Below are 25,369 nucleotides of genomic sequence, written 5' to 3'. Positions count from 1 at the left end.
CTTTATTAAATCCTCAGAACAGTCATGAGAAATGACTGCTTCTTTCCCCACTTTACCACGGAGGATGTGCAAGTTCCAGAGAGAGCATGCAGCTGGGAAGCAAGGAGCTGGGCTGCCCCCGGGGCTGTCTGACTCCCAAGTCCCAGGCAAGGTCCGCCCCCCTCCCCCGCCCGGTACCCGAACCTCGGCCAAGGCTGGGGAGGGTCTTGTGCTGCTGGGGCACCCACTGTCCCTCCCAGGCTTGCCAGCCCAACTCCCCAGAGCAGAGCCAGCTGGGATCCAGGCAGAGGGGGCTGGCAAAGTGAAGAAAGGGGCCCAAAGTTGGTGCTCCTGTATTACACAAGCCCTCAGTAGAGAATGCTGGAGTCTTGGTTCTTGGTGGCTGAGGACGGTCCTGCAGCCACTCCTCCTAGGAGGGTCTGTGCCACAGACTCTGCTGGTCCCAAAGCCCTCCAAGTGGGCAGGGGGCCCCAGCCACCACTCCTGTGACTTCCTCGTGTGGCTTGGTGGGCCACTGGCTGTTCGTCAAAGAGATTTCGCTGTATGGGACAAAGAGGCAGCACTTCATGTGCAGGGACCTCTGTCCCCTCCTGCCCCTCCTGCTGTGTTTCCAGCACTTCACTGAAGCACTTGGGAAACCTCGGGGAGATTTAAAGAAAGGAACCAGAATGTGGCTGTAGACCAGTTCAGCTCCTTCCTTGCCGTGGGACCTGGGGACAGTCACTTAATCTTTTTGTACTCCAGTTTCATCATCTAGCCAACAGGAGTGACCATATGTACCTCTTAGGCTTGTTGGCATATGACATGAGATTAGACATGTAGAAAATCTGACCAGAGTAAATGCTTAATCACTGTAATACACCTCTGGCCCCCCGATTCTAAAAAAGGGTCATCAGTTTGTACCGACTTTAAGTCATATAGGGAGAGTCCTCCGATCCAGGTCCCTCTTAGCTTAAAATAAAGCTGCAAGGTCACATCAAGAATGCAAATATACATTTGCAGCAAACACCATAGAGCGATATGCAAGTCCTATTTTAAATCACTAAGAGAATTCTGGGACAGGTCATCAGGCCAGTAAGGAATGGGAGGAGAGTGTTTCTAGGAAAGAGGTAGACAGAGGGGGCTGACCACTGGGTCATCAGAGAAAGAAAGGGGAGATCCTGCCTGTTCAATGTCTCAGAAGCCATGGACAGGATTTGCATTCCCAGCACCACATGAGAGGGAGAACCTAATGCTGGGCAGTGTAGCCACTGGACTGGCCACAGGCTGTTTGCCTAAAGATTGCAGAGAAGTGACTTTGCAAGGCTCACACAAAGCACTCAGTCCTGGTCCCAGATGTCCCTAGTAGTGGCTCAGAGCCACCTCAGAAGTTGGGGAGAGCAAGGGACCTCCATTTATATGGAGAGAAAGGGCTACTTGTAAGACTTGGCAATCATAGCTCAGATTTGGGGTTGGGGGTGAGGGATCTCTGGATAGGTGCTAGAATTCTAGCAGAGTAGCTGACTGGGCTGAGCTCTGCGGGCAGGAGTTCATCGGCATCTTACATCCTAAGTAGGTCCAGCCTGCTGCCATCTAAATGACAAGAAACCACTTAGAGAAAGAGTCTTTGGGATACCATGCAGGGCAGAAGTCAAGATGGCTTCCTTTGGAAGCATGGTATCACTGTACTCATGTAATTAGCCATAAGATTTAGATAATCCTGAAGCTGGTGCCCCTGACCCAGAGACACTGCTGATAGCTTCTGTGAGGGGGCACTCAGGGGCATCATTCCAGGAGCAGTCATTCATTCCTCACCTGGTCCCACTTGGGAGGAAGGCAGTCCTTGGTCCTGGGCCAGAGATTTTCCCCATCTAAAACTAACTGGCAGATGCAGAGATTAGATCTCCACCTTGGCTTCATTATGCCTTGCTGTGGTTTCACCACCGCCTTCCTAACGCAGAGACTCAGCTTGGGTTAGGCATACATTCCTTCTCACCTTGGTTCCCCATTAGTCGCCTTTTATGCCTAGTGAGTCATTTTCAGACAAGTTTTCAGAATCTTCTCTAATGGATGAGTTGTCTCTCATCTCATTTGTCTCCTGGTCTTGCTCTCTGCCCTTGCACACAAAACCAGTCCTCCGTGGCGTCCTGTGTTCAGGCCAACCCACCACCCTTTCCCTACATCAGAAGAGAGCCGTCACCAGAGGTCTTCCAGCTCTGTGGGCTAGGCCAACCCTGGGGAAAGGGTCTCTGAGATCAAAGGCCACACTTTCCCCAAGGACCTGTTCCCACAAGCTCCCGTGCCTCAGATGTATTTTCCTGGAAAAGGTTACATGTTTCTAAGAGAGTTAATTGGCTTAGCTGTTTTAATAAGCTCTCTTGAGACATGTATTCAACAGTTGTACACCTGCCTCATATCACATAAAACGCAGCTCACAGGGGTTATTGTTACAAGATGTGTCAGAGTTGGCAAGCTGAGCTGCACTCGGAAGGCGAGACCCGTGCTCTTGGAAGTTGGGGAAATGTGACTTTTTTTATGGGCTTAACTTGGTGGTCTTTGGAGAGAGTTGCCCAGAAGCAAGGGTCATTCAGGAAAGCAGTGTGCCTAGTAGAAATGTGCCTCAGCTGGGAGAGCTGATCATCAGCTGGCCTGGAGACCTTGGGACATTCACTTTGCCCATGAGAGGCCCTTGATTTCTCTCTAAAATAAAGAGGTTTGATGTAAGGCTTTCCTGAAGGGCTGTGAGCTGTGAGTTGTGCAAGGATGCCACATCCATGGGAACATCGTTCACATTATAGACATAGTAGATTTGCATATTTATTTTGACAACACTTTGGCCCATGGCAAGTCAAGTGTTGTGATAGAATCGGGTATTCAAGTAAGTCTCTGTTGGATGGTAGTTAAGTGTTTTCTAAAAGGAAATGCCTTTTTAAAAAATCAAGCATGGGCTTAGTGGTGACCCTCTTTGTCCTTTAAGTTCCCTCTGACTTCATATTTTCTACTCAGGATATTTTTATTAGGTTGTAGAAAAGGATACTCACCCAGTGCGAGGTTGGGACGTCCATCAGGAAGGTGGACTCTAGGCAGAGATAAGATGGGTCCTAAAAAATGAACCCAGGGCAATTCTTTTCAAATTTCCCTGGGAACCGGAGGAAACAAGGTGAAGTAAAGCCAAAACATGCCCTCATGGTGTTCGTAAAACCAAAATCTTACTCTAGAGTTCCTGGTTACTTTTTCAAACTGTGAGATCCAGGCCATTGCCTTTGTTTCTCCACAGATCTCCGTGCAGAGATCTAGGAATCCTGTTTTCCTCAGTCATGTTGAGGTGACCTACAGTGACCTCCGTTGACCAGATTCCAGGCTTTCCCTGAAGCCATGGAAATGGCCTGAAGCAGCAAACTCAGAGGTTGAGCAACTCACCCACTTCTCACAGATTGGGCCTATGATAGATCCGGAATGGGCACACAGAATCCTGATTAGAGAACTATCTCATGCGAGCCACACAACAGCCCCCCATACCAGTCGGCTGAATTCCATCAGATAAAGACTAAAGAAAATAAAACAAAATATCTACAGTAATTCACTCAGGAATAATTAGCCTTGCTCGCTCTAAAACCACCAGTTTCATTAATTTCATGTTCCATGGCATTGTGGCTGTCATCTGTTGCTAGCTATTTCCTTTGCCAGTCATTTATTCATTCTAGGTTATAAAATTAAAGGTATGGTGGATGTGTCTGCCTTTTGAGATTTCACCAAAGAGAGACCATTCTGGATGGACAGAGCAGAAGGCTTACCCTTGTCCCAATTTCTGTCTACCTGGGTACTAGTTGAATCTCTTCTCAGGGGCACAGGGAGGTATATAGTTTCTATCAAAATTAACTGTGTTTGCAGGACTTGGATTCAGGGCATCTCTGATGGGTTGAGATACAATCCTTTTGCTCCATCATCTGGATCTGATTACCTGAGTAGATAGCAAATTATAATGCCCCATGTGCTCTGCTATGAAGGTTCTTTCTCTCTCTCTGCTCACAGAGCTTCAGTTATGGGACAACCTAGAGGAGAACAGATCATACAACTGTCAGTCATATGTCACCTCCAACTCCCCACACTTGATGCCCAGCTGCTTTCTGAACATTACAGTTCCCATAGAGGAGAGCTACTGCTGCCTGGTTTCCTAGTTCAGGGGTCTTTAAACTGGGTTCCCAACGATTTACGAAATTTATGAAAATTTTCCTTAAATTGCTTTTAAGGAAATCAGTTCTAAGGTCCTAAAGTTTCATGCACATTGCACCTATTGTCTTGACTAAAAACATGCCCTTTCCATACTTTACATAAGAAAGGAATATCCATCAGCCATGCAGAACCTTACTAAGGTGCATCGCTCTCATAAATGAAAGCCTCTAGGTACCAAACAAAGGGACAGTTCAAAACACTGGTGTAGGTGTTGAGAAAGTGAATACATCTAGGGATAAAATAACAAAACTTTAAAAAAAAAATCAAGTATTTTCCACTGCTTGCTTTTAAATTATTTAGGAAAAACTTAATTGAGTTGTCAGCTGAAACATTATTTAAAAATTTATGATAGATCACTATGTGAATGTTGGCATTCGAAGAAGCGGTTCAAAGAATTAAATGACATTGGTACAACAAACTTCTTTTATTTCCATCTACTTATTTATGTGAACAACTCTCTTAGCACTTAGACTTAATAGGGATGGAGTGGATTCTGAAATTGTCTTATTCTAGATCAGCCGTATTCATCCATGGGTATGTGAATTGATTTTCAAAAGCATCCCTATTCCTTTAATTATGAAATGATTTATTTTTTATTTTGTTTTATTTATTTATCTGAGACAGAGAGAGCACGAGTGGGGTGAGGGGAAGAGGCAGAAGCAGACTCCCTGCTAATCAGGGAATTCAAGACTCTATCCTGGGACTCTGGGATCATGACCTGAGCCAAAGGCAGAGGCTTTAAACCACTGAGCCACCCAGGTGCCCCAGAAACGTAAAATTTAAAGTATGCAAACATCTTTGTATTTTCTAGAAAGTTACAGAAGTAGAAATTTATATTAGACTTCAGTAGATCAATATTTTAATTTTTTGTCATATCCAGAATCCTATGCCAAGAAGTTATTAATTAAAATATATAAATAGAAAACTAATAAAGGTTGAAAATGGAACAACAATAATAATACATACTTAATCCAAAAAAAATCAAAAAAAGAGAAAAACTATCCAATATGTGATGAACACATGATGTTTAGTTAGATGGCCGATTGAAACACAAAGATATCAGTAAATACATTACATGTAGAAATTTGCTTTTTTACTGAAATTTTATTATTTCAATTAATCTGAGTTATTCTATTTGTTTCAAGTTCAAAAGCTGGTGAAATTAATTCATATTGTTAGAATAGTGTTTACACTTGGGAGAACCGGGACTAGAATGTGCCTGTGTGTGATAGTAATGTTCCGTCTCCTGATCTGTGTGCCGGTTACACAGTTGCATTCACTTTATAGGAGTTCATTGACCTGTGCAATTATGATCTATTCATTTTTTTTTTTAAGATTTTATTTATTTGTCAGAGAGAGAGAGAGTGAGCACAGGCAGACAGAATGGCAGGCAGAGGCAGAGGGAGAAGCAGGGTCCCTGTGAGCAAGGAGCCCGATGTGGGACTCGATCCCAGGACACCGGGATCATGACCTGAGCCGAAGGCAGCCGCTTAACCCACTGAACCACCCAGACATGCCTGATCTATTCATTTTGCGTCTCTGTTAAACTTTAATAAACATTTGCATTAAAAACAACTATCATCAAAACAAAACAAAAAAACAACTATCATCAGACAGGACAAAAATAAAACCTAATAGATACTGCTTATAAAAGGCATACATTAAATGTAAGTATGTGAAAAAATTTAAAGTAATAACATTTTTAAAAAGATATACGACACACAAGAAATTAACCAAGAGAGAGCTGGTGCAGCTATATGAATATCAATCAATGTACACTAAAAACCTAGACTATTTTTTTAAATAAAGAAGAATACTTTACATTGATATAGGGTTCAATCCACCAAGAAAATGTAACAATTCTAAACTGTAATGCTTCTAATTGTACAATCTCAAAATAAATAGAGCAAAAATTGACAGAACTAAGGCAGTGATAGGTACGTTCACAATGATATTAGAAGATTGTTAAAACCTCTTTTCAGAAACTGATAAAATAAAAAAACAAAAAAATTAGAAGGGTGTGGAAAATTTATACAACATACTTAACATATTTACCTAATCGACATGACTAAAACACTTCACCCAACAGCTGATGAATACACATTATTCCGAAGTCGACACAGAATATTTGTAAAAAATGACCATATGTTAGTCATAAAGCATTTATCAACAAATTGGAAAAGTGGGAAATCATACAGAATGTGTTCTGACCACAGTGTAATTAAAGGATAGTCAGTAATAGAGAGAAAACTTTAAATCCTCATGTATTGGGAAAATAGCCAGAGACTTCTAAATAATTCATGGCCCAGAGAAGAAGGTACTGTTGAAATTTAGAAAATATCTTGAATGGAAGGTTAGTGAAAATACTACATATAATGAATGTAGCAGGATAAATGGAATGCAACTAAACGCATGCCTGAAAAGAAATCAATACTCATATTGGATGATAGTTAAGTGTTTTCTAAAAGGAAATGCCTTAAAAAAAAAAATCCTTGCACTAAGTCTTTGATATTTTCAAGCTAAGGTCATTTGAGCTGAAAGCTCAATATATACATATATCTATATATACTCATACTTGCATATGTAGATAAAAATAATGGCTGAAAATCAATAATCTGTCTTCATCTCAAAGAAAATTAAATTCCACCAAATGGAAATAAGGCAATAATAACAATAAGAACAGAAATGAAGTAGAAAGCAAACATATGAGAGAGGGGATTGACAAAGCCACATTTGTTACTAGAAAAAAATGAGGGGTGCTTGGATGGCTCAGTCAGTTGTCTGACTCTCGATTTTGGCTCAGGTCATGATCTCAGGGTCAAGGGATCAAGCTCCATGTTGGGCTCAGCGCTCAGCACAGAGTCTGCTTGTCTCTCTCCCTCTATTTCTCCCCCCAGCTTGCACTGTCTATCTCTAAATAAATAAACAGGTAAATAAAATCTTTTAAAAAAAGAAAAAAACTAATAAAATGGGTGAAACCTTGACAAGACTTATTAAGGAATAAAAAGAGAATAACCAATAATACAAATAACAATAATAACCAATAATAACCAAAAATAACAAATAACCAATAATAAAATGGAAAAGGGATCATCAATATGGAAACTATAGGCATTAAAAAGCCAGCAAAATAATATTATGAAAAATATTATGCCAATGTATTTGAAAATGTAAATGAAATAGATTTCTGGAGAAAAATTACCAAATGGACAAAAAGAAATAGAAAATTGGAATACTTTTATATATATTTTAAAATTAAATCTTTAAAGCCTTCCCTAGGGGCGCCTGGGTGACTTAGTCAGTTAAGCATCTGCCTTTGGCTCAGGTCATGATCCCAGGGTCCTGGGATCGAGTCCAGTGTTGGACTCCTTGCTCTGCAGGGAGTCTGCTTCTCCCTTTCCCTCTGCTCTTCACCCAGCTTGGTTCTCTCTTTCTCCCCAAATAAATAAAATCTTTAAAAACAATAATAAAAAATAAACAAAAGTAGAATGTCCCAGTATCAGATGCCTCCACTAGTGACGTTTTCAAACTTGTGAGGGAGAAGTAACACCAATCTTACACAAACTCTTTCAGAGAATGTATAATGATTAATCACATCCATAATGAGGTCGGTAGGAGGTTGATACTGAAATGTGGCAAGAATAGCAAAAGAAAGTTAAATTATAGGAACTTTTTTCATGGACAGAGATGTAAAAATTCTGAACAAAATATTTGTAAACTGAATCAATCAATATATAAATAGAATAATATATGCTGACCAAATTGGGTTTATTACAGGAATAAAAGATAGGTTTCATATTTTAAAATCTATCAATGTAATTCACAACAGCAATAATGAAATTTTAAAAAATTGATCATCTTAGTAGATACATAAAAACTATTTGATAAATATCAACGAACATTCATAAAAAAAACTCTTGGTGAAACAAAACTGGAATTTATTAGAATGGACTTGGGTAACTAGTAAAATACCTCCTTAATCTGAAAAAGACTAACTACCAATAACCCTATAGCTAAACATAATAGTTCATAGTAAATGGGTTCAAGAATGAGACAAGGATACTTCCTACCATAACTTCCATTCAGAATTATATTTAGAGGTCCTATCCAGTTGGGGGATGTGATGGGGGAGGGCAGGGCTAAAAATAAAACAAAAAGAAGAAAAAAAAATCATCATTATTCTAGATGACGCTGCAAAAATCCAAAAGAATTTATGTTTAGAGTTAATGAGATAAGTCTATTGATATAAGATCAATATTTTAAAACTATTGTATTTAAATATACTAGGGAAAAAAAACGTAGAAAATGAAATTTAAAAACCAATATCATTGGGGTGGCTGGTGGTTCAGTCAGTTCAGTATCTGGTTTCAGCTTGGGTCATGATCCCAAAGTCCTGGGATCGAGCCCCATGTCGGGATCTCTATTTACTGGGAAGCCTGCCTCTCCCTCTGCCTGCTGCTGCCTCTGCTTGGGCACACTCTCCCTCTCTCCCTCAGTCTGTGTCAATAAATAAATAAAATCTTAAAAAAAATAAGACCAGTATTATTTACAATAGAATCAAAACACAAAAAAATAAAGGAATAAATCTAACAGAAATAGCTTGAGAACTTTACTTGGAAAATTATTTAGAGAAACGTAAAAAGACCTTAAAAAGTGGAGGCATATATTATGTTAATGAGCTGGAAATCTTAATATTACATCAACTTTCCCAATTTGATCTATAGATTGATCTATAGTTGATCTATAGATTCAGTATAATCCCAATCAAAATTTTAGCAGCTTGTGTTTATGTGTGTGTGTGTGTGAATTGACAGGTCAATTCTAAAATTTATATGGAAATTCAGGTTCAAGAATAGCAAAAACAATCTTGAGTCAAATGAATAAAACTGGAAGATTTACACCATTAAATATAGACATTTTAAAACTGCAAAAATGAACACAAAATGGTATTTACACAAGAGCAGGCAAATAGGCTAAGAGTAAAGTTCAGATACTCTTTTTAAAAAAAAAAAAAGATTTCTCTAAGGGCGCCTGGGTGGCTCAGTGGGTTAAGCCTCTGCCTTCGGCTCGGGTCATGATCTCAGGGTCCTGGGATCGAGCCCTGCATCGGGCTCTCTGTTCAGGGGGAAGCCTGCTTCCCCCTCTCTACCTGCCTGCCTCCGCTCTGCCTACTTGTGATATCTCTCTGTCAAATAAATTTAAAAAAAAAAAAGATTTCTCTATTTATTTGAGAGAGAGAGAGCATGAGGAGAGGCAGAGGGAGAGGGAAAGAGAATCTGAAGCAGACTCCATATTTATAAAAATGATGGGATGCTTGGGTGGCTTAGTCAGTTACATGTCTGTCTTTGACTCAGGTCATGATCCCAGGGCCCCAGGATTGAGACCCACATGGGGCTCCCTGCTCAGTGGAGAGCATAATAAAGATGCTTACATATACAACTTTCTTAGAATATGTTCCTAGAACTGGTTTGCCTAGGGGAAGCATGCATACAATAAAAATTGTGTAAATATCACCTAACAACATTATTCTCAAAGAACGAGAGGGACTCAGGAATTCACACATATGTATATGTTTTCCAAACACAAGACTTGATCCATAGAGGACAGTGAAAGCAATCTATGGATTGCTAATCAGTATTTAAAAAAAAAAAAGAATAGAATAGAACAAGGAAATATGAGCCTGCATTGTTCATAGTTTGGTGAAACTTTTGTATCTGCTGTGTTTCTGTACTGTTTCATGAAGCAATATGAGTATTTTGCCACAAGCTTATAGAAAAAAACGTGTTTTTTTTTTCTTTTTTAAGATTTTATTTATTTATTTGACAGAGAGATCACAAGTAGGCAGAGAGGCAGGCAGAGAGAGAGAGAGAGAAGCAGGCTCCCTGCTGAGCAGAGAGCCCGATGCAGGGCTCAAAGGCAAAGGCAGAGGCTTAACCCACTGAGTCACCCAGGCGCCCCTAGAAAAAACATTTTTAAAATGTTCCTGTAGATGAGCTCTTCAGGCATGCCTTCTGGTTTCCAACACTCATTTTTTTATTTCCTTTTCTTGTTAACTGCCTTGATAAGAAGTTTTATAACCGTAATAAATTGCAGCAGGGATGGCAACATTCCTGATTTGCTTCCGACCTAAATGTAAATGCATCCCGTGAAGTTTCGAAAAGGAGAATTTTCACCGTAGTTAATATCTAGTGCATCAGTGAAAGTCTCATTTCCTCTTTACATCAAGTTACGTAAGGGGTTTCTTTTTCATTTATAAGCAGTTGGGTTTATATTTAGTTAACTGTTATGATTAATCCCTAATTTTATTGCCTGAGGTCAGATAATATGCATGGTGGCCTATAAAATTTCTGCTTTTTGGAAGTTATTGAGATTTTCTTTGTGGACTGGAATGCGATCAACTTTTCTCTTCAGTTTGATAATACTGAATATTCTGTAATAGTAAAATTTTCAATATCTCTTGAATCCAGTGTATTAGTAACGTTCAAATCCTCTATATCTTTAAATAAAACAAGATGAAATCAGAGAGGGAGACAAACTATAAGACACTCAATCATAGGAAACAAACAGGGTTGCTGGAGGGGAAGGGAGTGTGGGTTGGGTAACTAGGTGATGGACATTGGGGAGGGTATGTGTTGTAATGAGCACTGGGTATTACATAAGACTGATGAATCATTGACCTCTACCTCTGAAACTAATAATACATTAAATGTTAATTAATTGAATTTAAATTTAAAAAATTCAAATCTTCTATATCTTTATGTAGCTATATTTTATATATCATTTATTCTTTATTTCTTAAGTTGTCATTAAAATCTTCCACCAAGATTGCAAATTTGTAAGACTACTGTGTGTGTGTTGTTTGGGACTTCATCAAGATCAAAAGCTTCTCCACAGCAAAGGAAACAGTCAACAAAACAAAGAGGCAACACATGGAATGGGAGAAGATATTTGCAATTGACAATACAGACTAAGGGTTGATATCCAAGATCTACTCAAACTCAACACAGACAAAACAGATAATCACATCAAAAAATGGGCAGAAGACATAAACAGACACTTCTCCAAAGAAGACATACAAATGGCTAACAGACACATGAAAAATATTCATCATCATTAGCCATCAGGGAGATTCAAATCAAAACCATTGAGATACCACCTTACACCAGTTAGAATGTATGTTAATGATATGTAAACAATCTTACCCATTCTTATTATTTATTTTTATTGAGATAAAATTATATCAAAATTGTATTTTTTCAGGTATACAACAAAATCATTTGACATATATATGGTGAAATAATTATCACACTTGATCTTAGCCAAAAGGCCGAGAAACAATATGAAATAATTATCACAATAAGTCTAGTTAACGTTCCCTACCACACATAGTCATAAATTATTCTTTCTTATGATGAGAACTTTTAAGATCTCCCCTCTTAACAAGCATACACCTTCTTAACTGTTAATGTGGATTTATAGCTATTTCAGGTTTTTGAGACTACCTTTGGGGTGTTTTTTTGGTTCAGAGGGTGGGTTTCATCTACTCTTTTATATCTAAAATTTCTGTGTCATTTTATATCAAGTGTAAATTTTTAAAGTATTTTATAGTTGGATTTTGTTTGTTTCATCTTCACATTCTTTCAGAGCTTAATCCATTCACATTTATTTTGAAACAAGTATAGTTGGTTTTCTCTTGTATTGATTTCAGATTTTATTGTTTTTTTTTCTAATGGTTACTCTAGACATACCAACATGCATCTTTAGCTTTTTCACATTCTACCCTGAAATAATACTATATTACTTCACAATGAAATTAGAGTTTTTAAATTTTATAATGCCATTTATCCACTTATACATTCTTCATATTCTTATTGTCATCTATTTTACTTATGCATATATTGTAAATCCCATAATATATTGTTTTTAATTTTGCTTTGAATAGTCAATAATCTCTTAAAGAAATTTCTTATATGTTTACCCTTTCTGGCCAACATTTGTGTCATCTGTGGACCTTGTTCTGTTGAATATTTTTCTCTTGATTAGGAGGCACATTTTATTACTTCTTAGTACATCTCATGATTTTTTATTATATGCCAAACATTATGTGAAAAAGAACAGTAGAGGGTGTAACAAATGGTATTTCCCCTGAGAAAAATTCATGCCTCTTCCTATGTTAGGCCTTTAGGGTGGAGGCTAAGTCAATCTAATCTGTAGTTGAACTTGGTCTGGGGGATTTTGAAGCTTTAGTTAGATTTACTTTGCCACTAGTTTCAAATGTCATGAGGGAAGATAACGATTATCCCTTTATCAGTCCATGGAATTTGTCCAGTGGAGAACTCTCTGGTCTTTACATGGAAAGTTTACGTTGCCTACTTTTTGAATCACTGAGTTCTTTTTCTCTCCAACATTGTCCTCAGCTTTCTGCAGCTTGGAAGATCCCTCTCCCCTCTGATGTTCTGTCCTCAGCCTCTGATGAGCTATTGCCTTGCACCTCATTTTAAACTTCATATGTTACACTTTTTTCCCCAAAGGTCTCCTCCCACTAGACTAGATTCCTGAATGCTCTAGGATAGAGACCCTGACTGACACATTTTTGTATCCGCTATGTCTTACCACAGTGACTAGTTCATAGTAGGTGCCCAGTAATAGTCAACGAACTTAAACTGAGACTTGCTCATCCCTCTCCTGCCCTATATTTCGATAATAAGGTTGGGTATCTCTTCCTCAGAGCAAATACTTCTACTTGTCCAGGAGTCTGGGGCAGTGAAGCTGAGGCTGTAGTAACTCCTAACATCTGAATGCCCTTAATTCTTTTACTTTGTTTTGGGGTGCTGGGTGGCTCAGTCAGTTTGGCCTCTGACTCTTGATTTCGGCTCAGGTCATGATCTCAGGCTCATGGGATCAAGCCCCATGCCCAGCTCTGTGCTCAACATGGAGTCTGCTTGTCCCTCTCCCTCTGCTCTTCCCCACCTTCTCCTCTCCCCCCACCCTGCTTGTGTGCTGTCTCCATCTGAAATAAACAAATAAAATCTTTAAAAAAAATTATTTTCCTTCATTTTGGGAGAGGCAAAGACATGTATGTCTCAGATCCTTGCTTTAATTCAGTGATTTTTAGGCTTGCTAATTTGGTGTGGTATTTCTAAGTCCAGTTAGATTACAGAAATATTTATTTTTTTATTCCAGAACTAATCAGATACTACCTAATACTTGATTTTAGAATAGACAAAGACACACTAGAAGACTGAGCAGTTATGAAAAAATTCTATGGAAAAAAGTTTTAATTGAGAGCTTTCTGTGTATGAATTCATTTTGTTTCAAGTTGGGAAAGACCAACATTAACCAATTTTTGCTGGTCCCTGTTATGGGACACCCGTGTCCCATAGGAACGACATTTGAGAACCTCTGCTCCAGTTAAACAAAATTGCAGTTAAATATGCCACTTATCAGCAGTAAGTTCTTTTATTTCATGAAAATGAACCAAGATTTTATTTTGACTAATGGTGTTTGCTTCCTGAAATAAGCTCAAAAATCTACCTTAATTATTAAAGAAAATAACCATTTACCATCTTTTTCCTTCTTAGGCTGTGAAGTGGAGATTCTTGGGGTCAGGCCTACTTACTGCCTAGAATATAAAAACGTCCCGACAGATACCAATTTTGCCAATGCTGTGAGCGATGCTCTTGACTCCCTCAAGTAAGTGTTCCAAAGTTTCAGCCAATCATTGTTCTTCATTATTTCCAGGACCACTAATGAATGCTAAAGTGAATTAAGAAGGTTTGGTACAGGTGGAGTAATATCTCCAAGAGGTGGTTAACCTCTTGCATGTTGACTGTTAACTGCTACCAGAGAGTAATTGTGAGTGAGCCCTTTTAGGTAGGGGCACTCTTCATAAATGTTGAATCAAGAGCAAGAAAGTCCGAAAGGGTTTGAAACTTTCTTCTTTACATTGACGGACCATAGAGAAGCAATATGAAGGTCAACATCTCTCTAATTAAGATTTAGGGAATGCTTGAATTTCAGAAAATGTCATTATTTGGTTAAAAGGGTGGCTCTTTGGGGAAGTAAATTTGAAAAAATTGCCTGCTCTCCCCACTTCTTGGCAATGTGTGAAACACGTTAGCGCATTAGAAGATAGAACCTTTTATTCCTCCCACATGGAACAATGACACAGAGCTTTAAAAATGCAGAAATCATTAATGGTGTCTAAAATAGCACACAAGAGTCTGTCAGAGAATCTGATCAACAAGAAAGGTCAGGAGAAAGCCTCAAGGCAGTCTCAGACGTCACTAGATGTGGAAGTCAAGATGGGAGACCAGGTGGGCTGTACCTGAGTAATCAGCAACCAAGAGGCCATGGATGTTGGGAGCTCTCTCATTTCCAGGACTGGATTTGCAGTCGCCTTGGCTGCTGAGTGGGTCTCCTGGGTAGCATCAAGGCAGAAGACCCATAGCATTCAGTTTGGACACCAGGCAGGGACCGTTATCCTCTGAGGAGAAAGAGCCTGGTTTTCAAGCTGGGCAGACTCCAAGGGCCACCATATCCTAGGCACTGCGTACAACTCACCAGCAGAAACTGCATGAATTGGCCCATAGCTGAGATTGCCCCAGGTATAGAACTGACCAGTTATGAATCCCATTCTTGCCATCACCACCCCAAACATTGCAGGGAGCACCAGTCACCCCCACAGAACTGTACAAGGAGAAAACAACACCCCTCCCTTCACTGCTTCTTAGAATAATTCTACTTCCATGAAACCTACCAAGGGGGGTTGCTTTGAGGCACAGGGAGGTTTAGGCTCTGACAGATTGGAGAAAAAATAGGTTTGAAATACTTTAAAACTGAGATGTAACAAAGTTTAAAGTTTAGATTTTTTTTTTTTTTCCTGGAGGGAAGAGGGAAGGGACAGGGTCTGGAATGAACTTTAAATAAATATTATTAACTATTGAATAAATATTCTTCAACATATGGTTTGTAAATCATGTGTGTTATATGATCCTGCCTCCTACCTACTCTGCTTTCTTTTCCTTGCCCACAAGTGCTAGAAAACCACACACACATGTGATGGCCTGGAATATCATGTTTCAAACTAGTTTGTGCAAAGCAGCAGGGTACTACACGCACAGCAGATGAGCAGAGCTCGAATTCTGGAATAGCTCTGTGTCCATACAGTGCTGTTTCCAACATATCCAAAAAGCTGGCCACCCCTACAGACTGTGGCCACGCTAAATATGAACATTTAGAACATTGTCATGCAGATACCTCCAAAGAACCCAGCACTCTGGGAGTGTAATCATTTTCACATTCATCTTGCCTTGACAGCCAAATGGTCCCTCACTGTATCCAGCCCAGTGATTCAGCAGGTGGGGAGGTACACAGACCTAGCAGGCTCAGGTTAGCCAGTGCCCGCTAGCTCGTCCATCCAAGCAGGCTTCCTCGTCCTGAGGCATCGTGGCATGCTGGAGGAACGAGTGCTGGGCTCTGGCTCCTAGAGAAAGTTCTGCTTCTCTGTTTCTAGAGATGTTTTACTTTTTCCCTTTTCAAGCAACATGGCAAAGCTCTGGAACACTGGGGAACAACATCTTTACCTTAGAGCACAGCATTTAGAAAGGGGAAGGATTAAGTGGTGTGTGTGTGTGTGTGTGTGTGTGTGTGTGTGTGTGTGTGTTTAGCAAAGGCATTGGGCTCCCCTGGACAGAAAAGGCTACCAAGAACTGCAGGCCCAAGAAGCTGGCCCTGGGCTAGGCCTCTACCTGGTATGACCTGATGCCAGCCACCACATTGTTCAATTGGCACCATTCACACTGTAGTCTACATGAAAGGCCTTGAACTCCAGGGGATGGCATTCCCGTGATCTACCAGGGAACGATGCTTCTGCAGTTGGGCAGTGAAGGCCTAGGCAGGATGGAATCAGGCCAGTGCAATTGTCTTGTGGGGTCTTCATACTGTCAAAGTTAACAGGGTCACCAGAAAGGGCCCCTGTGAATAGTGGTTGGAAAGCTGGAGAACCACCATTTCTAAAACTAGTCAGGGTTTGAAATGAGACAGAGAGAAAAAAGGAAGAAAGACAATAGGCCAGATGATACCTATTGCCTGTGGAAAGCAGTAAGATGAGCTAGGCTCTCTTGCAAAGAAAAAGAAGGAACCTTCTTTAATCAACCTATGCAGATTGATTGACTGATTGATTTAGAGCAGGTACATGAGGGGTAGAGGGAGAGGGAGAGAGAGAATCTTAAGCAGGTTCCATGGAGCCCGACGTGGGGCTTGATCACACGACCCTGAGATCATGACCTGAGCTGAAACCAAGAGTCCGACCTTAGCTGACTGAGCCATCCAAGCGCTCCTAACCTATGTGTTTTCAGAACATGTCTCATTACCTTCTCACAAAGTAGAAGAAAGGATTGACACTGGTGGGCCAACACAGCTAAGACCACTTTACATATAGCAACTTTTTCGTGTAAGAATGCAACTCAAAGGAATAATGAATTCTTTTGCTCTGTGTGTTAGGCAAAGACATATTAACTATTTATCTTTCCATCAGATGGCCTGTGAACTAGGAGCAAACTTTGGACTCCATAGCTTACCTCTTGGTTTCTGCTCAGCTCTGTCTCATAATTCCTAGCTATCATTTGAAGAGTGCTTAGAGTTCACACGAGTGTGCAAACACGGGCACACACGCATTTTTCCTGATCAGTACTGCTTTCGGAGTGTCTCTGTCTGCTCTGCTCTTAGTCTGAGAGGCAGAGAGAATGGGATAGAGGATAGATACGTTTTTACAGAAGGCAGTTAAGACTGACCTACGGACAGCATTTCAGCAAAGGGTCCAGCTCAGCGAAGAGGCAGCACGGTTCTGTAGGAAGGGCGAGTCCCATTTCCATGTTTGATCTGGACATTGCCTTCCAGGCCTCATAAAGCTTTATTGACCCAAGTCATATCCACAGTAGATGCTACTTCAGCACCTAGACAACCTCTAGCCTAGAGGGAAGGAGAAGGTGAAGAGAATTCATGTATTCAGCACCCACCGGCTAGCATTGTGTCAAAGGCGCCATTGCTGTTGACCCGTTCCGCTGTCACATCTACTGGACTTCTCAGGTGTGGTCTTCCCCCTCTTACAAAGAGCCCGCTGACTCTCCCAAAGTTACATTCACTGCCTTGGGTCACCCACAGCTAGCAGGTGGTGGAGCCGGAGCCCAGGTCTGAGCGAGAAGTGTCTGGACGTTTCAGAGTCAAGTAGCAGCTCTTCTTCTGGTCTGCACCCATACCTCTGACGTGCCCCAAAACCCAATCAGATGGAGAGGCTGGAGAGGATGGCTCCTTCCAAGTCACCCCTGTGGGGCTGTCCTGGGTCCAGGGCTCACGAGGGCCTGAGGTGGACTGGCAGCCATTGTGGTCTGCCTGCTGTTTGCCATGTCCAGCAGTACACGGCCTCGGTCACAGGCGTGTTAGGTGCCATGACCCCACACACGGGGACAGCGAAGTGATTCCCCCACCCAAACAGCCACAACAGGAAGCTGTTTGCCATCACATCACTTAGAACTTCCTCCTGGAAGTTCTGTTTGTAGGCTAGTCATGCTTTGGCAAGCAGGAAAAGGGGCATGAGTAGCTCATCTGGGGGTTACAGGGTGTGGGGGCAGCCACAGGCAGCCCTGACGTCCCGGAGGGGCCAGGAGACTGCCCCTAGGAGAAACCTGATGCAGCCTCTTGAAAGGATTCGTCAAGTAACAACTGGGCCATGGGGGCAGTGGACATAGCCCCCATCCATTGTCAAGCTCCAGGCTACGGAAAACAGCTCCAGAGGAATTCCATTAGGATCTCAGAACGTCAGTGGCTGCTGGTGACCATAAAAGAACGGACGGATGATGAGACGGTTCTTTCCACAGACCACAGGGCAACTGGTGCAAATGTCCTGGCCTTTGTCCCTCGTCCTCGTGGACTCTAAGGGAAGGGGCTCAGCATATAGGCTGACATCATCTGGCTGCATCTGGAAGGAAGAGAGAAATGGAAGTCATCCCCTTCCCTTTGCCTCCCTGTTGCTGTGTGTCAAGCACTTTACAGACATCAGCTTGTTTCATACCCAGTGTAGTCCTCTGTGGAGGTCTTTCACATGGCACATCGAGGCTTCCAGATATTTCTGCTGTCCTCGAGACCACCCGCATAGCAAGGTTCCCATCTTTGAGCCCAGATATGTGTAATTCCAATGCCCTATCAAAGTGTTATCTTCAAAACTAACTTCTGTCATATGCTCAGTACATATGTATATGAGAATTATGCCCAAGTTCAAATCACTTTATTTTTGAGGGGACCCAGGGATGACCTGGCTGCTTGAATGGAGAATGTGATAAGCACACGTGTGAAGGAAAAGAATGATAGAGGATGATGGCATACGATTATCATGAAAAGCCAAAAATGCTTCCCAACTTAGAGGATAACCAGACCATGATCTTTGAGACTGCTTTCTCCATCAGGGAAAATAACCTTCATCTTACTGGCTTCCTACAGATGAACAGCTAAATTTACACAGTCCGGGCTCGAGTGGGTCATAAAATCTGGTGACCCATACGTAAGTTTATTAGACACCTGTCTTTTAGGACACGGGCATGACAGGCAGCTGTTTTGGGGGCCTAATTTCTAAGTTTTGGATCATTTTTCTTAACAGCTGACAACTTCAACCATCCCTTTGAATTGCCCCCCATTTCTCTCTCCCTAAGTCTTCTCTTTCCAACTCACTTCAGTCAGGAAAATGGATGTGAGGTTATGAACTTTTACACTGAAAAGAGATCTGGACAGCATCTTAAGATGATGGGGGACCTGGGTGTCTCTGAGACCCTAGGGCTGGGGGCTCCTTGCAGCTCTCAAGTACTGGGCCGACAGCCACATGTCCTTAGGCTCGGTTCCTGGACCCCCTAAAGCTATAAATTATGAAGGGCCAACAAGAGGTCTGCAGGCATTTCCACCCATCACTCCTCACCCAACTGCTCCATTACAAATGAGCTGACCCGTGTTGGAGACCAGATCCATGTGGAAAACAGGCCGACCAAGAGTCTGTGCGCTAAACTACAAACAGGCAAGAGCTCTCAGCCCTCGAAGACTTGGGTCCCTAATGAATCAACGGAGCTCCAACCTGGAAATCTTTTCCAAAGGCGCCCGCATAAATCCCTGACTCGCCCGCATCCAAACTCCAGTGTTCCTGGCACCTGGGGTCGACAGCTCCTTCAAAGGAAGTCATCAGGTGAATCTGTGACATTGGCTTCCCGATCACACAGAGATTTGTGGGTACGGCACAGAGCCTGCAGGAGACTAGCCAAGGGTCTGCTGCGTTCAGGGGAAGTGCAGTGACCTAAAAGCATGTCATTGAAATCGAAAGCAACTGTCAGCCCGTTTGTGCAACTTTCCCCCGTGCAAGCCCCACCCTGGAAGCGCACACACTTGAACCCGGGATACCCTGTGTGAACCTGCACATCTGGGCAGCTACACATGCAAGTGCATAAAGCATGTAAAGGCTGAGGCTCATCTGAGAGCGAGATTTTCTGGAAGGTTGCATCACGTCCATTAGTTTATCCATGTAACCAACACGGGCCTCACAGCAGTTTAGGGATGTGATGCAAGTGCCATTTCCTGGCGAGACATTTTATCCGCCGCCCACACCCTTGCGGGCCTTGCGGTGACTTTTTGTTCTCTGCCATCTATAGATGGGTGAGTCATTCACACTTTCGCGAGTATGAATAATGATAATATCACTTTTGAAAAACACCTGACCCGGTCCCGGTTGCGGAGGAGGGTGGTAATGGTATTTGTTAAGGAAGGGCCGGTTTGCTGTGTTCTAAGAAAAGAAAACACCCGACCAGAAATTTCACTTAACTTGAAACGAATGTCCCCTCAAACACATAAATGAAGTGCCCCTCAGGGAAAGCGTAGAACGTCACAGCATCATTAAAGGGCATGCCCTCGTGGCAAGCAGGACCATAATGAAGGAAGATGCTAGGTGCGATATTGTCTGAAAACCGTCCCCTGTGTAGTGAAAGGAGTAGACACGAACTTTCAAAAGCCTGGGCTGGTAGAATGTTCTGATCTTGGAGATGCACATTTCCAGGTCTAGCTATGTCTCTGTGAGGCCTTGAGTAAGTCCTAGAACCCTTTCTGGCCTATTTCCCCATCTGCAAAATGTACAGATGCGTTTCCGGAGGGACGATTCACATAGTAGTTCCGGAAATCTGAGACAATCCAACCCACAGACATGGCGCATTATCCATCAAGAAGGGTGAAATTCTTATAAGACAGTAAGGACCATTTCCACAAGAAGAATAAGCCGAAATGCTGCTCCATTAGGGTGGGCCGTTGAGTTCTTAGTGGTTGTGGTCCAGGTTTTGTAGTCAGCCCAATGCGGGTTTGAGTCCTAGTTCCATCTCTCCCTGGCTGTGTAATGCAGGCAACTGTACTGAGCTCTCTGTTCAATGCATTCCTATCCTAAACGGTTGCTGTGAGGATTAAATAATGAAGGAAAAGCCTTCAACATAGTGCCTGACCAAGAGGAACTGTCATTTATTGAGCACTTACTATTAGTAGACTTTCAACTGTTATAGAGCACCAACTGTATGCCAAATGCAGTAGGCTACAACTGAGCTACAATAGAGCATGAATCGCCCTCCCCCCAAAGAGCTTCACAGCTTAGAGTCATCAAGAGGCAACTACAGCCCAGCATGGAAGAGCGTTTACCAGGAGATGAGTCTGGAGAGCCGCAGGGGCACCCGGGGGGGCTACCCAGCTGAGCCTGGGGCACCAGAGCCAGCTTCCTGGGAGAGGCACCATCTCCCCTGAGACCTGGAGGAGGCGTGGGAGCTGTTTTTAACTCTGGCCGTGCAAACCACACTCTCTGAACTTCCAGGAGGCAATTTTCCCTCCTCTGTGGATTGCAAGACCCAAGGCACAGCAGGCTCTGAGGTCACACGTTCTTTTACTGCTCATGTTCCAAGTGTTGGGGCAGACTCATTGGGAGACACCACGCCATCTCATTGGTGTGTGTGCCCTTAAAATATGGCTCTTCCGGAGAAATAAGGCAATCCACCAAGAATATTAATTATTAGCTTTTGTAAAGTGCAAGCAAAGGAATTAGCTTGAATTTCTTCTGCATGGCTTCAACTTCTGTCTATCACTATAACTGCTCCCATCATTAGCGTCATCATCAGCAGGATCACTGTTTCATTTGGGTGCTTAGGGGGGAGTCGTGGGCAAAGCTTGGGCGTGGTGGGGAGGCGGTGGAAAGCACTATGTGAGGGAGGGAGGTACCTCACACCGCATTTTTCTCCCCTCCCTGACTCTGCAGGCCTCCTTCTCCAATTGAGATCACTAGTTCCTGGTCATTCTTAGCCTAACATCAAGGGCTTGGATTATTAGTACTCTGCCATTATCAGTGTTATAAGCACTCTGGCCAAGAGGGAGAGTTTTTCCAGAGCCAGGGTCTCCCTGGGACCCACAGAAGTGTGGTCACTGTTAGAATTCGCTCTATGTTCACACTGGAGCTGACGGTTCATTTCCTCTATGAAGGGTCAACTTCACGTCAGTGTCTGCTGACAGCAGGCCCTGGACGCTGACCTGTTTGCCTCCTCCAGGCCATGCTAGAAAAGCTTACTCTCTTCTTGCCAGGGTTGAACACACAGTCTGCTGTCGTATTTAGATAACTCCTGCAGGTCCAGCAATAATCGAACAGTCGTGATTCAAATGATTGCTTCTAGTTGTTCTGATCTTATGACAACAACGGATGGTAGAGTAGAGCTATGAGAACTGGCCCCTGCCTGTTACAGCCTCCTCCAGCTTTTGAGGCATGACGAGCGATGCCACATGAGCCCAGAGCACAGATGTCGCCTGACCATGCTCTCGGACTGTTGCACCAAGGAGCTCAGGATTGTCAGGCCCAGATGCAGAGGTCATGTTTCTTCCTTGGTGATCACTGTGTTCGTTTTAAGGTGTCAGCTTTGCCTGGCCCACAGGCCAGGGGTCTGGGACCCCAGGGTTTTCACAGAGGACTGCTGGTTGGAGGGGGAGAAAGCTGCTGAGGGCCTCCCTGACTTGCGTCCCTCTCACTCTGCTCCCTCCAGGAGTGGCCGGGCGGACCTGGCGGCCATATACTATGAGCGCATTGATGTGGAAGGCCACCACTATGGCCCCTCGTCGCCTCAGCGGAAAGACGCCCTGAAGGCCGTGGACACCGTCCTCACGTACATGACCAAGTGGATCCAGGTAACCGGCGACAAGGACCGTGAGGCTGAGCTCCCCTCTTGTCCGTTTCTTCCTGCCTCACTGGCTGTCATAAGCCCTCAGCGTCCTCCTTCTCACTGGTCCTGGCGGACGAGGCCAGCACCAGGCTGGGATGGGGCTCTTTTCTTCACACAACCCCTCCTCAGACACCAGGGGATCCCTTGCTTTACAACCGGCCCAGCAGGACCGAGATGGCCGGATTGGCGTCCTACCTGGCTTGTTAGCCAGCGCAGTTCTTTACCAAACCTAGTAAGTCTGTGAACCAGGTCCACGCGGGAGTGGAGAACAGACCTGGGCTCTGTCCCTGAGCCTGCCACCCCCTTGCCTGCTGACACTCAACAAGGTAAAGCTTTCCTGGGCCTTATTTTCCACGTTTGTGGAATGGGGGAGTGACAGCTCCCGTCGTAGCACACAGGTCTGCTGAAAGAGCCAAAGGAGAGGAGATCAGACAAAGTAGCTCCAAGGGAAACAGCCCAGGAGGGATGATTTCTAGCTCTCCTGGAAAGGGGAGTGTGCTCTCGCATTGCCCCCCTCTGGGTGCTTCTACGGTGACGTCCAGCCGGGCTCATCAGGGCAGAAGAGGAGATGATTCAGTCTCTGAGTGAGGGAGGATCCTTGCCCCCATAACTTCGAGTTTATAAGACCTGCCAGAGTGAGCACGTCTCTGCCGGGTCACTGTCCTGATGGCCTTTGTCCACCCGCAGGAGCGGGAGCTTCAAGAGCACCTCAATGTCATCATCTTCTCAGATCACGGGATGACCGACATTTCCTGGACGGACAAAGTGATCGAGCTGAATAAGTACATCAGCCTCAAGGACGTGCAGCAAGTGAAAGACCGAGGGCCCGTCGTGAGCCTCTGGCCAGCCCCGGGGAAGCACTCTGAGGCAAGAAGCTCCGTGGTGGGAGGGAGAAGAATGGGGGGACGGTCTGGGAGGGGGAGGGGGTGTAACGCGGCCCCTTCCCATGGCTCCGCACTTGATCTTCGCCCTGGTGCGTCAGCGCTGAAGCGGGGATCTGTGCCGGGAGCTGGGCTGCCCAGGGCACGTGACCTACCTCGCGCCCCCTTGACCTCTGCCAAGCTGCCCCTCCTCCCATGTGTGTCTTCTCTTCTCTGAAATGGGTGTGATGGACTCTGCTCCATAGATGTTGGTGGAAATTAAATGAGATAAAGGATGTGCGGTGCTTGGCACGTTAAGCTCTTAGCTGTTAGTAGGGCTGTGTTCTTATTGGCCGAAATGCGGCACTTCCCAGGCAAACCCCGGGGAGAGCGGATGCATGCAGAGAATGCTCTTTGGAGCAAAGCTGCCCATCTGATCTGTTTTCATCAGGGAACTGGAGATACGAAGGTGATGAATGAACAGGGGCTGAGGCTGTGCGTGTCAAAGGTCAGCTCCTTATCTAAGGAGGCTCGCTGCTTGGGTGCAAATCCCCTCCTGATCACGGACCCGTAACCCACGGCTCCCTGACCCAGCCCCTCTGCTTTTCTTCCGAGTCCACGCGGGTGCCGATGCCATCAGAGCTGTCCTCCTGGGCTGCTAGAAACCCACAGAACCATGCTGGACCCACCTCAAGGACGACATATGTGCCACTTATTACAGTGATCACCATTGCAGGGGGGCATTTCCAAGGGGGTGCTCCCCACACACACTGTCCTGCTCAGCACTCTGAGATGGCGAGACGTTTCTCACCCTTCTCTCCAAACCATAATTATCTGCGGTACTTGGCAAATCATGATGAGAAAATAAGGGACAAGCAGCATCTTGGCCTCCTGCTTCACCCCATGTTGCCTTGTCACGTTCTAGGGCAAGCTCTGGGACTTCCACCCGCTCCCAGAGAACACTTTGTGCTCTGGACCAGGAGGTGGGTCACTTCCTTGGGGGAGGCTCAGACTGCTGTCCGTGGCAGTGCCAACCCCAGGGTGCCAGGAACTGGCCTAGGAGCATGATGCCTCCACCCATCCTCATGGCATGGCTGTGGCTGACAGTGGAAGCTCACTGGTATAGATGGGCACAGCCCGCGGGAGGCCAGCGTCTCTCCCCTGGTCCTTTTGACCTCCTCCTGCCCACTCCCATATCAAAGTCTGAGATCTGTCCATTTGGGGTTGGAGCAACACAGTTGCCAACAGTGCCGCTCCTCTCCAGCCTTGTCCCATTTCCTAGGTGGTCGCCCCTTTTTCTCAAGTTCCGTGGTCAGGAAGCGGAGGTGCTGACCATTTGTACAGCAGCTTGCGAAATCCCTCAGTATGCAGCCAGGAGGAATGCTCTACACATTGGCAGGCCCCCCAGAAAATGGCTTCTTGCAAAGAAGTGGTTTCCCTGACGAGGAAGATGATCTCCGTCTCCAGCTTGGCACTCGGGGGATGGGCTGCCTCCGGAGTGCCTGAGCGTCGGCAGTTTAGGAGCTGGAAGAGCTTCTTCCAATGCGACGTTCTAGGCAGGCGGGTTCGAGCCGCCTGAAGCAGTTGGTGGATTATTCCAGAGTGGGGGCTGTGTTTGGGTGACAGTTCATCATGTGAGGGGCACAACAGTTTGTGCGACCCGGTGTGTGTCATCGGATTTTTCACGAATCCGAAATCTGGCTGCAGATGCGTCCCACTTCCCTTAAGAACGATGGATTTTCTCAAGTAGGAAATCATCACTCATGGGGTCATCAGAAACGCTCTGCTTTAAGCCTCAAGGCTAATTATTCTCCAGAAGTGAGCTGAAAAGCTCAATTTTATATTCGCCTCCACCCAGAAAGATGGGTGTCCTTAGACTAAGGGCCAATGAGTCAACATCAAGCCATTGATTTCAATGCCAGTGATAAATATTTAAGCGGCTGGTAGATATTGGAAATATATGCAGAGTTTACACCCCTCATCATGAAATTAGCAGTGTAATGAAGGGCAGACAGATGACTAATAATTTTA

General features: G+C 44.0%; 1 protein-coding gene across 1 annotated transcript in view; it reads left to right on the top strand.

Moving 5' to 3' along the window:
* ENPP6 (ectonucleotide pyrophosphatase/phosphodiesterase 6) overlaps nucleotides 1–25,369 on the top strand; it is a 105,907-nt gene that overhangs the window by 61,672 nt on the left and 18,866 nt on the right. Inside the window, exons 3-5 of the mRNA XM_032869882.1 lie at nucleotides 13,794–13,905; nucleotides 22,302–22,443; nucleotides 23,166–23,345. Coding sequence (XP_032725773.1) covers nucleotides 13,794–13,905; nucleotides 22,302–22,443; nucleotides 23,166–23,345 — 434 coding nt within the window. The remainder of the gene's footprint in view (nucleotides 1–13,793; nucleotides 13,906–22,301; nucleotides 22,444–23,165; nucleotides 23,346–25,369) is intronic.

This window comes from Lontra canadensis, unplaced genomic scaffold (genome assembly GCF_010015895.1).
Source record: "Lontra canadensis isolate GAN:19392208 unplaced genomic scaffold, GSC_riverotter_1.0 scaffold39, whole genome shotgun sequence".
Classification (NCBI taxonomy): domain Eukaryota; kingdom Metazoa; phylum Chordata; class Mammalia; order Carnivora; family Mustelidae; genus Lontra; species Lontra canadensis.
This window is presented reverse-complemented; position numbering and strand designations above follow the sequence as displayed.